At 36.2% G+C, this 14893-nt stretch overlaps 1 protein-coding gene across 5 annotated transcripts in view; it reads right to left on the minus strand.

The window, feature by feature from the left end:
* PTPRK (protein tyrosine phosphatase receptor type K) overlaps positions 1-14893 on the minus strand; it is a 592149-nt gene that overhangs the window by 275993 nt on the left and 301263 nt on the right. For all 5 annotated transcript variants that reach the window (XM_062186745.1, XM_062186743.1, XM_062186744.1 and 2 more), the window contains exon 6: positions 6377-6551. In XM_062186745.1, coding sequence (XP_062042729.1) covers positions 6377-6551 — 175 coding nt within the window. The remainder of the gene's footprint in view (positions 1-6376; positions 6552-14893) is intronic.

Below are 14893 nucleotides of genomic sequence, written 5' to 3' on the forward strand. Positions count from 1 at the left end.
AACTGATCTTCTGTATGTGAAGAGAATTGAAAATGAATCATGATGTGATTAGAAGGGGAGAGGGAGCGGGAAAGGGGAGGGTTGTGGGTGGGAGGGAAGTTTTGGGAGGGGGAAGCCATTTTAACCCATAACCTGTACTTTGGAAATTTATATTCATTAAATAAAAGTTTAATAAAAAAAATAATAAAATATTTCATATAATTTAAAGTCATCCTTACTAAGTAATTAAGTGAGAAAGAAAAAAGACTGATTCAGATACAATAAAAAAACCTGGCATCCCCACCTCTGCTATGTCTGCAAACTTTACTGCATCCATCAGTGAAAGGGGTACATGGCTCATCACCCGTGTTCTGCATCTTTCAGGGCCAAACTGCTTGGGCTTCAACAATTTTATTTCTTAGGTCTGAGAAAAAGCATTTTTATGTAAAAATCATGCTTTGTTCTGAAGCAAACAAACATGAACTACATAGGCTTCTTATATGAAACACAAAGTAATAACTGCTGTAAAAGGAGCATCTGAAAAGTTCAAATGCAGTTAGTTTTGACTCCTTCCTTTCTACACGCACTTAGGAGTTACCTGGTAGTAAGCCAGTGATTCCACTAATGGCTCATCACTGACCAAACAAGCTGTGATCTCACTGATTACCTCTGATCCACACTGATACTTATTAAGGTAACACCTTTCTCCAATATTATCATATTCTAAACTCTGTCTATTCCCTAAGATTAAGTTATACCTTCTCCTAACATGTTTCCTTAATTAGAATGAACTAAAAAAAAAAAAAATCCAGATCCTTGATCATTATCTCTTCGCCTTCCAATCACGAAAGTCAGTAAATAAAGTCTTTTGTCATCCACAGTTATATATGAGTTGCTGCTCATAAAACTAAAGCGTTGTTGGTTCTGTGTTTAGCTGTCCTCCTATAGGTTCCTATGGACTTTTTCCAGCCACTTTTATTGTATTCAGTACTTTGGGATGGCTCTGTAAACAGATGAAGCCAATAATGTATTAACAGTACCAACTGAGAGAAAGTATGGTTAACTGAGGTTACTAAAAACAAAAAGCAATTCAAATCAATTCGCAATCTACAAAAAGAGTTAAAGATTTTAAAAGCTATTATTAAAATTGCTATATTGGTCTACTATGCTATGTTATATGTGTGTACATATTGTATGTCCACATGGGGAAATTTTATTAAGAGTTTTATTTTAAATGGCTTATAGATAAGATTGTCCATAAATTTAAGCTGCTAAAATCAATCAAAGATACATTTTAATTTGTGTGACCTGAATCTGTGTATCATATGTTTTAAACGTGTTGGTAGAAAGAAACTAAAAACATTTTAGATGGTTATGCTTAAGTTTACTGGCTAAACAAACTACACCATGTTAGATATTTAGTAAATACTAGTACTTTTTAACTAGCTTATACTGTCTTACCAAAGGAAGTATTGACATCAATCAGAATTTCTTAGGATTTTAAAAACCAAGCCTGAGTAAGGTTAAGAAGCTACTCTGAATTAAGAGAATAAATGGATTCATATTCACCCCAATTTTCAGCTATGAGTCTGTTTTTCACTGGAAATAGAGAATAAATTTACTGTTTACCTTGTATGTCTGGAGCATTTTGATAATGGCTAAATGTTGCTGACCCTAATTTTGCAAAAATACTGATTTATTTAAAAGGCAGAATTACAGAGAAAGAGGGAGAGAGTGAGTGATGTGGGGGGAGGGGAGGGAGGAAGAGAGAGAGAGAGAGAGAGAGAGAGAGAGGAAGGAAGGGAGGAAGGGAGAGAGAGTGGGAGGGAGGGAGGGAAGGAGAATCTCTCATCCATTGGTTCATTCTCCAAATGACTGCAATGGCCTGGACCAGCACTCAAATGGGATGCCATAACTCACTGCACTACAACACTGGTAGTCATAATAGTAACTTAAAAGCCTAAACATTAATGATGACAAACAAAAACTGTACTTTTAGATTTTCAAAAAAAATTAAAATACTACTGAAGTCACAGGTGATACAAAAACAATTCTGAATAGAAATCATGAGTTAGTTGAGGCAACCAAAGAATTTGAGTTTGTTGTGGGTCAGTTGATTAGAGATGTAAGTGGGTCTTTGATTTGGACAGGAAGAGAAGGAAGAGAATGAGCAAAACAAATCTATAATATAATTAGATTAAAAAGTTAGTACTTTTCTGTTGGAAGCTATTTCAGATTTTTTATACTTCAATTTTGTGGAATCATTGAACAAAAATATCTGGTATTCATCTCATCTCTATGAAAACTTCTTTGTCAATAAAGATTGGCTTTCAGAGGCTCCAGACTTTATCATTACTCAAAATGACCTGGAAGCAATGCTAAAGTCTTGACAAAGTAAATTCTGTTTCATCATATATTATTGTTCTTCCTCTGGCTGTGGGAACACATAGATCAATACTCTTCAGTACAAGAATTCTGCAGTGAAATTTTCATTTATAACAAACAGCAACATAAAAAAAAAAAAAAAGCCTTAAGCATACCCTGTCACTTTTAGTTTAGAAGAAAATGCACTAATAAACTCTTACCCATGGGTCATCTTTGACAACAGGCAATAGTATGCCAGCTCTTATTAAAGACCATTCATATCACTGCCCCCAAAATTTCCTTTAAAATTACCATCTTTTCTATCCATGTAACAGGATGTCAGCTTTGAAAGTGCCAATGAGAGATAGGACCTGTCATCATAGTTAATTCACAGCACTATTTCAACACCAGGACAGCTGACACCCACGGGTATTTTTTTGGTTAGCAGTATTTATTTGTTGGTTATCTGGACAAACGAGAAAATTTATTCTTCTAAATTGGTTTTGAAATAAAACAGTAAGCAAAGTAACACCTTTACGTATGAAACACAGCACAGCATGAAGCATGCTGATAGCAGCAGCATTTAGCTAAGCATCCTAAACAGAGTATGTGGGTTTGAGTCTTGGCTCTGGTTTCTGACATCAGCTTCCTGCTAACGTAGACCCTGGAAGACGGCAGTGATGGCTCAAGTAATGAGGTTCCTCCTACTCATGTGGAAGACCTGAACAGAGTTCATGGCTCTCAGCTTTGGCCTTAGCCCTGCCCCAGCCATCATAAATATCTGGGGAGTAAACAAGTAAACGGAGGTATTCTCTCTATCTCTCATTTGCTCTCACTCTCTTCCTGCCTTTCAGATGGACTTTTTTAATTAAAAAAAAAAGTTGAAAAATATAAAGTTGACAAAACTATCAAAAATATATTTCCACCAATATTAGCAATCTCAGGATAACATATTCAAAGCACCACCACATTTTAACTAACTGCTATCACAAAATCAAAAATAAAACATAGATAAAATGGTAGAACTTAAAAAAAAAAAAAAAGAAGAAGAAGAAGTCAAGAGGCCAGTGCTGTTGAATAATAGGCTAGGCCTCTGCTTGTGACATCCCATATGGGTACTGGTTCCTGTGTCAGTTGTTCCACTTCTTATCCACTTCCCTGCTATCAAGCTGGGAAAGCTGTGGAAGATGGTCTACTTGCTTGGGCCCCTGCACCTGCATGGAAAACCCAGCAGGAACTCATTGCTGCTGGCTGCAGATCAGCTTAGCTCCGGCCATTGCAGCAGCCATTTGAGGAGTGAACCAGTGGATGGAAGACCTTTCTCTGAGTCTCCTTCTCTCTGTCTGTAACTCTACCTCTCAAATAAATAAGTAAACTTAAAAAAAAAAAGAAGTCAAAATTATTTTCAATGAAAATGAAAAATCCTCCCTTTATAAACTTAACTGAAATAGTTAACTATTTTACAGATAAAACTCCTAGAACAGCTGTAACGCATTTGTCTCCAGATAAGCAAACCCAGATTGTGATAAACCGGTAAAATTTACTTACCTGTGATAATAAACAAGGTATATTTAACAATGACAAAACATTCTCTTTTAAACAAAACAGGCAGATAGTGACCATCTAAAATGAATAACCACATAGATATAAGAGCACATGTATAAAAATATCAATTCTGTCATCTACAACCCATCCAATAAATATACTGTGGGGCCACTCCCTCACTCTTGAATGTAAACTACTACGAATACTTATGGTTATATTATGTATGCATATATTATTACATATAACTGTAACTCTAGAGGCACTATTAAGATACCATTTCTTTCATAAGCTGTACTTTGGAAATTCATATTCATTAAATAAAAGTTTAATAAATGAAAAAAAAGATACCATTTCTTTCAGTGGTTGCATACTAACAATGTACAGACAGTACTAGAAGATACAGTGGGCACAGCATAATAGCATGGTCATTTTCATATATCCATAGTGTACTAATCACTCTGATGACTACACAAGGATAACTTCAGGCTTTCAAAATTAAGATCAGGTGACAGAAATACCAAACAGGGCTCCACAAGCATAAACACACATGTATATATGAACATGTGATAAATCACCTCTCTGCCTGAACATTAGAGACAAACAGCACAATACTTTCTTATTATGAAACGAGGAAAGGCTGTGATGGCATGAATTTATTCAGGGGACATGAGCTCATACAGAAACACGAGAGACATTTTACTGAAAATATATTCAACATACATCCTGATGGACTATAGTCTTTCTAGAAAAACAGCATTCAATAGGCTAACCACATCAAGTAATGTGAATGTGAAAGAAACTTGTGATGGAAAAGATGAAGTCCACTGTTGGAGTCAAAAACTTGAGGTATACAGTGGGCATTTGGGCTTACTGGTTAACACCATCGGCTGCCATGCCCATTCCCCCCATCAAAGAACCTTGTCTGAGTCCTGGTTCCAGCTTGCTGACTCCAGCTTAGCTTCCCACAAGTGCTAAGTCTGGCAAACACCAGTGATGGTTCAAGGAGTTGGGTCCCTGTGAGAGAACTAGATTACATTCTCAAACCAGGTTGGTTAGGCCAATACAGGCATCTGGGGAGTGACCCAGTGGATCCTCTTTTTCCAACCCTCACCTCATTTCTTTCTCACTCTCAAATAGAAAGAAATATAGACAGAAGGGAGGAATGGAGGGATGGAGGGAGGAAGGGAAGGAGGGAGAAAGAGAAGGAGAAAGGGTGGGTGAAAGAAAAACATGGAGTAATATTCTGTCTCAGTCAATCATTAGACTTTTGTGGACAAATTATCAATAGCCTGAATTTTAATTCGGCTTTCTCTAAAAACATGAGGGATTATCATTCCAAAATCAAGTAAATATTAAAAAATATTTTCTCTTAAGCATTAAAAATATATTGATGTGAATATGGAGGGATCTCATATCCTTCTAGCCATTGGGCATTGGCATGAATGCTCTTTCTACCTGCTGGTGCTTCTTCCTCTCACCACTACCCCTATATCCACATAATTCACCTGGGCAACTGTCTCTCAACCTTAATATCCTGTCTTGTGTAGGACTTACTCATCCATGCTTTCTCTGATACTTCTGACAAATTTCAGTCCACTTTAGTTGTTTGCATTAGGGTCTTTCAAATTCCTCCCCCCCAAAAAAACTTCTAAGTTTTCATGACTAAATTTCTTTTTTTAAGGTTTCAGCTTAATTTCTGTCTTCTCAAAGAGGCCTACTTTTTATTTTACTTCAAAACACACATCATGACTTGACACTACATTTTCAATACCTTTTTATATAGTATGTTCAACATACTTCAGCTCCATGTGCACATGGATTTTGTGCTTTACTTACAATTATATCTCTACAAACAGTGCCTGGAATATAATAGAGATTCAGTAAACTCTGCATGAATGAAATATATATGTGTTGCACTTTTCCATATTTTTTCCAGAAATCAGTGTATATATGTAGTACCATGTCATAATCCCTTACATTACTCTAGTAATACAGGAATATTAACAAGGATCTTTTAGCAGTTCTAACGTTCTAAAATTCCACCAGCAACAAGCATGTACTGCCATGTTCTGATATTGGTAAAATTTATAGCTGTACACTGTAATAGAACCTTTGACCTTTACCTCATTTCCATAGGCTTAGAAGAATAAAAATATTATCTGCAGAGTTGTCTTAAACAGGAAGAACAGATGTTAAATGCAAACTAGATAAGAGCAGTATGGAATAAAGTATTTTAATATCATTTGTCCTAATAGAGCATTATTTAATAGATTCCTTTTGCTGGAAAACACTTGTTGGAAAATTGATAGACTGACTTTACACTTTTAATTGTACCTTAAGAAATTATCAAACCTATAATGATGTGTTCTTTATAGTAACCTGAGATGAAGAACACTGGGGTGTTAAAAATCAATCAAAATATCTATGCAGATGCTTTTGTTCAAGTAAAGCCATGCGATTTCATGAAATGCAAACAATTTTACTTTACCTCTAACAATAAGTTGAGCAAAATTGGATACACCGGAACCTCGTTCTGACTGAGTTACACAGCGATACAAATCCTGGTCGGTTTTTGTCACTTCTTGCAATCTAAAGGAAGCAGCAAATCTTCTGTGATTAATGTTCTTAGTCTGGGCTACTGGTATATCTTCCCCATTTCGTCTCTGCAAACAGAAACCAATCTTTAAAAACAGGTTTTTAACCTTACCATAAATCTAAAGCATCTTAGCAAGCAATATCTGTGATAAATTATTCTTCTTGCAAAATAAGAAGCCAAATGTGTAGGTAGAACCACAAATTTTTACTAGTGTCATTTCATCAGGAATAGGATATGACATGGTATGGTATCCTTGGATGTAGGGCCAACACTTAGTTTTTTGCTACTATATCAGAGTGTATTAATTAATAGGAGAGTTTACGATTCCAAGACAAATGACTCAGTACCCCATTCTCAACAGAGTATATAAAAAAACTTCATTGAGTGCTTATACTATACTGCATGTGCCATACATAATATATTTATCCCCATCAGGAGAGCAAGCACATGACCTATGCATCTGTGTATTCCCAGTGGATAGCATATGCATACGACCTATGCTTCCAAATTCCCAGTGGATATGCTTGCCATCAGAGGACAGTAAAACACTGAGTAAGTTAGACTCTATGCCAAATCTGCACTATTTGTGAACCTCTATGTCTTTGGCAAGAAGGACAACCAATTTATATATTTTAGAATGAGTAATCTAAAAAGCCTACAAATTACAATCATACTTATCAATTTTCAAAATAAGAGATAACACATTTATGTTACCAGAGTATCTCATGTAAGACCAATAAAAGTAACCTATAAAGGAAATGATTGAAAAAATACAACTATGATAAAATTTATAACTTCTATAGGTTAAAATATATCATAGATAAAGTGACAAAAACAAGCCAGAAACCATGATAGGCTATTTGTCAAGGAAATAGCCATCACATGATAAACAGCTAGGATATGTAAAGATCTTTTACAGTTCAATAAGACAGAAGATAAACAACTCAATTAAAAAACAGACAGGCAATAAAAAGCAAAAATATATATATATGTCTAATAACCATGAAAGCAAACTGTCAACCAAAAATTTAGAACTGTCAAGTATAAAATAAGGCCATAAGCATAAAGGGTGACAGGAATTTCAGAAAATAGTTTGCTACTCTCCTGTAAAGTTGAGGATGCACAATCCACAGGGCCAAGCAATTCCACCTCCAAATTCCTGCATTTGAATCACTCTTGCATCAAGGAGGTATGGACAAACAGGTGGAACTCAGAATCACAATAGTGAATAATATGAATCATGAAGAATGGACAATAATCTGTATTTTATGCACTCAGTAACTACAAAGTAACTGCTAAACTAAGCAAACTAGGTTGAAGATGCATGAGAAAACCTGAAACAGGTCCTCAACAAACACCTAACTGCTGATCTGCAGCATTTGCTAATGTCTATGGTGTAAATTATGTTACAATTTTCTATTATTTGCAGGCTCCAGCCTTCTACCGACTAGTATTAAATGTAGACATGTATAAATCTCACACACACACACAAAAAAAAAACAACTTAATGAAAAGAAATCCTTTAAAAAAGTTAAAATCCCTAACATGAATTCAAAATATCAGCATAAAATAAATTAGGGTGGTGGTACATTCATCGCTACTTTATTGTTTTATATTTTTAAAATTATTTAATTTTAATTCTTAGTTTTTAACAGATTCCGTGTATCTGTATTTACAATTCTAAGAACATAATGATTAACTTTTCTATTTTTTTGTGTATTTTAAAGGAGGCACCATACTGCTTTAACAATTGTCAGATCCTAAAATGAAGACTTGACTCTACATCTGAAATGATATATAAATGTAGTATGCATCATACACATATATGTGTAGGTATATCATACATACATATTTAAAGACACAAAGTCTCAACTACATTCTTTTCTGTTCACCCACCCATTCCATGATATTCACATTGAGAACTCTTGTCCATTCTCCTAACAATGAGAGAAAAAACAGCTTACATTTAAAAGTAGCTTATCGATGAAATATAAATCCATAAAATCAGCCCAAGTATCCATATAAATTTCATCCTGTGTTTTCTCAATTAACGCGTCATTTCCAGATTATCTTTCTAACCTCAAGGAAGATCATGACTCACCACCACTCCCTAATGTACACAGCAGTACTCACAGCATTTGTCATTTATATTTACATTTAAATATTTATATTTTTCAGTTCCTCTGAAGGATTATCCAGTTCCTCCTACCTGTCTTGTTTTCTGGATTCTCTCACACCTTCACATACCCACCCCCATCTTTTAACAATATGCCTTTCAAAAAATCTTTCTCTTGTGAAGAGAGAATGACTAATGTTTGTCTTTCAATACATGATTCCGTATGTTCACCTTCACTGGCCTTTTTCTTAGAATGCAACTTAATCAAAAGAGAGCACATTTTCCTCTACTACCTTAGAGACTCCTCAGGGAGATCTATCTATCCATACCCGGTTCCTCGGTAGCAGACTACGCTTCTACTTTGCCACCCAACCATCTCTCAACTTCTAGAATTCTCATTATATCCAAATATTATCCCCAGTCACTGGGATTATGCATAGACCAAATTATCCTCACACCCTAGTTCTAACAATTGTCAGGATCCCCAAACTCAACCCGGAGTCAATGATGGCCCACACCCTCTTTTACTGAATTATAAAATCCAAATCCTTCGCTATGATAGTTCCCTCTGGAATCATAACTGCGCATGAGATTATTTCCCCCAAAACATTGTCAGTAAGGCCTCACTTTCTGATCCTTTAGTTTATAACCAGTCATTCCAAAGGGGTTTTCACTAATCTTAAAGAATTTTGTATTTTTGTAACTTTATGTAATATAACCATTGCCAAAATTGGATTTGCACCATTTCTTTACACCTATTTGAAAACTCCTTTTTTGAAATCAGCCATTTGTTTGTATGGAAAATCTGTGTTAACTGAAAACAGAGACTAGGAGCTATTAACATTCTGCTGTGATTTTCATAATGACTTCACAGCATCTTCTTCCTTTTTGCCTTAACTTCAGATCCCTTCAGGTTATAGACGTTTCCCTTTCAACTCTTGCTGGCAGTGTCCTGAATGAAATCTCAAAAGGCCATGAAAAATTGAGATGGACATTTGGCTGAGTGCTTAAGATAATACTTGGAACTCCTTCATCCCAGGTTAGAGAGCCTGGTTTCAGTTCTGGCTCTTTTGCTTCCAATTTTGAGTCCTGTTAATGTGCACTCTGCTAGGAAACCAATGATGGACCAAATACTAGAGCCATCCATTTAGGATAGCTGGATTGAGGTTCAGGCTCCCAGCAAACGGAAAATACCTCTCTCTTGCCCTACTCTCTTCTCTCCCCTGCTCTGTGTGTGTGTATGTGTATCCCGACTTTCAAATTAAATAATGCATTCTTTAAACTCCATAAAATATTACTATAAGATATATTAGCCAAATTTTCTAATATCTGTAACAGATACTACATCATCTATAGAAATAATTTTGAAAGGGACTAGCATCATGGCATAGCAGGTAAAGCCACCACCTTTAATGCCGGCATCCCATGTGGGTGACAACTTGTGTCCTTGCTGCTCCACTAATGATCCAGCTCCCTGCTAATGGCCGGGAGAAGTAGCAGAAGATGGCCCAATTGTTTGGGTCCCTGCTGCTCATGTGGGAGACCCAGATGAAGCTCCAGATTTTGGTTTCACCTAGTCATGGCCATTGTGGCCACTTGGGACCTAAACCAGTGGATGGATCTCTCTCTCTCTCTCTCACCTTCTCTCTCTTGTAACTCTTTAAAAAATATATTTATTTATTTATTTGTTTGTTTGTTTTGAAAGAAATCATTTTGAAAGTAGGAGTTCATGTTTTACATATATATATATATTTATATTTTAAAGATTTATTTATTTATTTGAAAGGCAGAGATACACAGAGAGAGAAGGAGAGGCAGAGAGAGAGAGAGAGAGAGAGAGAGAGTGAGTCTTCCATCCAATGGTTCACTCCCCAATTGGCTGCAACAGCCGGAGCTGCACCAATCTGCACCAGGAGCCAGGAGCTCCTCCCGGGTCTCCCAAGTAGGTGCAGGGGCACAAAGACTTGGGCCACCTACTGTTTTCCCAGGCCACACCCAGTATATGGGTATTTGCTATTGAGCCACAATAAATGCATTGTTACATGAGAAAATGTAATTTATTGTACTAAACATAGTTTTATTTACTCAAATTCTAGTAATAACCTACATTTCAATGTTGCAGTTCATAACATGTACATTATATAAGACAACAATAAATACTAGGTATTTATCTGACGGCAAGTTTTCAGTTCATCACAGTAGGCAAGCCATAAACAAGGATATAAGAAATACACATAAATTCCTGTTATGTATCATTGTTTGAATAAGTGACGGTAATTCAAAAAGCTGGAGGAAAATAGAATAAAGAGATCACGCTTCTTCTGTTGCAAAAATTGTTTGGAATCCAGGTATAGCTTTTTCATCATATATATTTTCCATGAATTTTCTGAAGACTGTTCATATGCACAGTTTTCAAAAACATTTTACACCAAAATAAACATTTTAATTTCCATTTCCCATGAACTTCTGAAGTTTCCCTCAGTTTTCTATTATGTTTTTGTGTTTCTGCTTTGAGGTTGGATTTTTTTTTTTTTAAATATATGATTTCTCCATTGTAAAAAGTCCCCCCAAGCCCCCGGCCTGAGAAGTCCTGACAATTGAATCTGAAAATTATATGGTCCAAGTATATTAACTTAGAAATTTGGTTCTGGGCTGGCGCCATGGCTCAACAGGCTAATCCTCAGCCTTGCAGCGCTGGCACACCGGGTTCGAGTCCCCGTCGGGGCGCCAGATTCTGTCCCGGTTGCCCCTCTTCCAGGCCAGCTCTCTGCTATGGCCTGGGAAGGCAGTGGAGGATGGCCCAAGTGCTTGGGCCCTGCACCCCATGGGAGACCAGGAAAAGCACCTGGCTCCTGCCTTCAGATCAGCGCGGTGCGCCGGCCGCAGCGCGCCGGCTGCGGCAGCCATTGGAGGGTGAACCAACAGCAAAGGAAGACCTTTCTCTCTGTCTCTCTCTCTCACTGTCCACTCTGCCTGTCAAAAAAAAAAAAAAAAAAAAAAAACACTTTGGTTCTTACTGCTCCTTTTTCCCCTCCAGGTCCATCTTATGCTTTCTTATTTACTTCGTCTCCAGCACAAGTAGCTGGAATTTGTCACTTAGCAGAGCAAGCCACTGAAAATCCTAAGTGTCATTACTCTTCTATTAAACTTGGAGAGCTTCATCACAAAGGGTGTATGCAGTGTTCACTGGACAGGTTCATTTTGTGACATAAAGCAGTATTATGGAAATCCTGATTGATTCCCCAATGTCTATTCCAACCATGTTATTAATCAAGCGCATTAAGAGTGACACGTTTTGAAATGGGCATGTGCCCTGATTCCAGCAAGTATATATGACAGAAATAGGTCATTTTTGGCAACATGTCATCACTTCCATGAAGGCACATGAGAACGTGGCTTCCCTTTTCTTTTTCTCTATGTCAGGGCAAAAATTGGAAGAGTTGACTTGTCACCATGAGGGGATGAATCCAAGGGAAATGCTGATGCACTAACAACAGCACATTAGGGAGGAAGAAGCAGGTTCTTGATCAAGTCTCTAAAATGGTGTCATCAACTCTCCAAGCCCCTCCTCGGAGCAATTCCTGTTAAGTGAAATTGTACGTCTGGTTTTCTGTTACTTTCAGTCTCCGAATACCCTAAGTGGAAAGACTGGTACAGTTAAAATATGGTATAGTTTATTCAGCTTCTCCTCTCAAAGCTTGAGGGATAAAACTAATCCAATTTGCTTTTAAATTAAATAATGTGGCACTTAGAACACTTGCAGAGATTATTTCACTCTATTGACTTAAAGAAAATATTGAATTAAATTTATTGTTTTACTTATTTTTCACTGCCTCTTCGGGGAATACAATATGTAACTCCTCCATCTTCGTAAAATTGCAAGACCGGGGAAGAAACAATTTTCTTATGTTTGGTTTTAACTCTCTGTTGAACGGCATCAAAAAGACTGCCTATCAGTGGTCAATACTCATCACTGTTATTGTTGTTTTTTTCCCAAAACTAACTCCAAAGTAAATGTGCACGACTACAGCTAAGTAGAGTAGAAGTGAATGATGCAACAATCAGCTGAATCAATCCCAAAAACCTAAGTGTTGCTTACTAGGGTTTGCCTGTTATATGAGATCTGTATAATTTTTCCTGTTTCAAAGATATAATAACTATTCTCAAATTTTGTCACATTATTACTGGAACGTTAAATGTCAGCAATGGTTCAAATCCCAGCTGCTCTACTTCCAATCCAGCTCCCTGCTGATATACCCAGGAAAGCAGAAGATGGCCCATGTGTTTGGACTTCTCCGCCAACATTGGAGACCTGAATGAAGCTCCTTGCTCCTGGCTTTGGCTTGGCCTAGCCCTGGCCACTGCAGCCATTTGGGGAGTAAACCAGCAGATGTACTGTCTCTGTGTCTCCCCTCCTCTCTCTATTAACTTTCAAATAAATAAATAAATCTTAAAAGCAAGATGCTCTACTCCCATATAAAATTATTATAAGATTAAATAAAAAGAAGAACAGAGTATGGTCCTTAGAGCTTGTGAAAGTAAGTCAGAAAAACATGCTCATGCAAAAGATGAAAACTGCAGCCTAGTATCTTAGATAAGCTAAAAGAGGAGTAGATATTGTCCTATTAAGTCAAGGCCCTTCTTGGGATGCCCACAGCCCCTACTGCAGTGTTTGGGAATGACTTCCACCTCCATTTCTGATCCAACTTCCTGCTAAGCATCAGGGAGACAGTGGATGGTGACAAGTATGTGGGTTCCTTCCACCCAAGTGGGAGACCTGAATGGAATACCTGGCCCAGCCCCAGTTATTGAAGGTACCTGGGGAATCAACTACAGAATGGGACATATTGATCTCTGTATCTCTCTGTATCTCTCTCTCTCTCTCTCTCTCAATGAATGGAAAAATGATATAAATTTCAATTAGTAAAACTCAACAACAAAATGACAGAAAAAACTCAGAAAATATAAGGAATGAAAGAAAATCCCATTTAGTAATTATGAATAACTAAAGTAAATAAATTCAACAGATGGTTCCTTTTCAAAACAGAATATGAAAATATTTTTTAATCTAAAATTAAGCAGAATCAAAAGGATCTGTAAGAAAATGAATATTAATGATGATCAAGAGAAAATAAACACAAATAACAAGTATCCTTGAAGCAAGAAGACAGGAAAAGTATCAAAAATTATAATTTAAAAAATTCTGAAACTTGAAAAATATTTATAAACTATAGAATTAAAAAATGTACCATATACCTAACTCAGAATGATCTATAGTGACAGATATTCTAATGAAACTTGAGATTTTAAATAAATAGGAAAAATATTGTGTGAGTATATAGAGAATATGGGTACATGACCTATAAGGAAAAGAAAATGATTTTGTCATCAAAGGTTTACTGTGAGAAGAAAATGAAGTAACACATTTTAGTTACTTAAGGAAAGAAAATGTGAATGAAAAATTTTACATCCTGGAAAACTGACTTTGAGAATCAAGGGCACAGAAAAACTATTATCAACATCTAAATACTCAGCAAATATTATTCCTATGAGCATTCCTGAGAAAGATGCTATCCATGACCTTCAGACATTCAAAATTACTAGAAAGATATGACATATACCCAGATATTGAACCTTAAAAAGTTACATTCTGAACTAACACTAATAAAAGAAGTAATAATGAGAGAGTATGTACATATGCAAAAGCTAATTGCTGACAATGGTGCTATGGTAAAAAAAATACTCAAAATACCATTGAATAAAATAAGTAAGTAATTATAAGATACTCTAAACCTATCTTGAATTATGTCATTGACTACCAAAGTAACTGTGTGGGAAAAAATCATTGTAACTGAAAAGCTGTAACAAAGAAAATACTAAGTGAAAATCTTTAACCTTGAATTTGAAACATCAATAATTCATTAGGCATTTTACTTTAGGTATAACTGTATATATTTCTTAGCTCTATTCACTGGAGAAGTCAAGCAATGACCATCTCTCAGCACACATCAGATGGAGTTAAAGTACAATCGCTCACCAAACCAAACTGGTGCACTCTGAAAAATGACTCCATATTTTGGAAAAGAAAATGGAGTATCTCATAACAGCAAGAATCAAGGAAGCTCTCCAAGACTACTAAGGTCATGTCAAAAGAACTCAGGAGTCAAACTGAACAAAGGCTTCCACTGGCCAAAGATAGGTCAATTTAAGATTTATTAAAAGTAATAACTGTAATGACTTAAGTCTATTAAATATGTTTAAGTCAATGAAATCATAATGACATAAAAAGAAAA

This window comes from Lepus europaeus, chromosome 3, assembly GCF_033115175.1.
Source record: "Lepus europaeus isolate LE1 chromosome 3, mLepTim1.pri, whole genome shotgun sequence".
Lineage (NCBI taxonomy): Eukaryota > Metazoa > Chordata > Mammalia > Lagomorpha > Leporidae > Lepus > Lepus europaeus.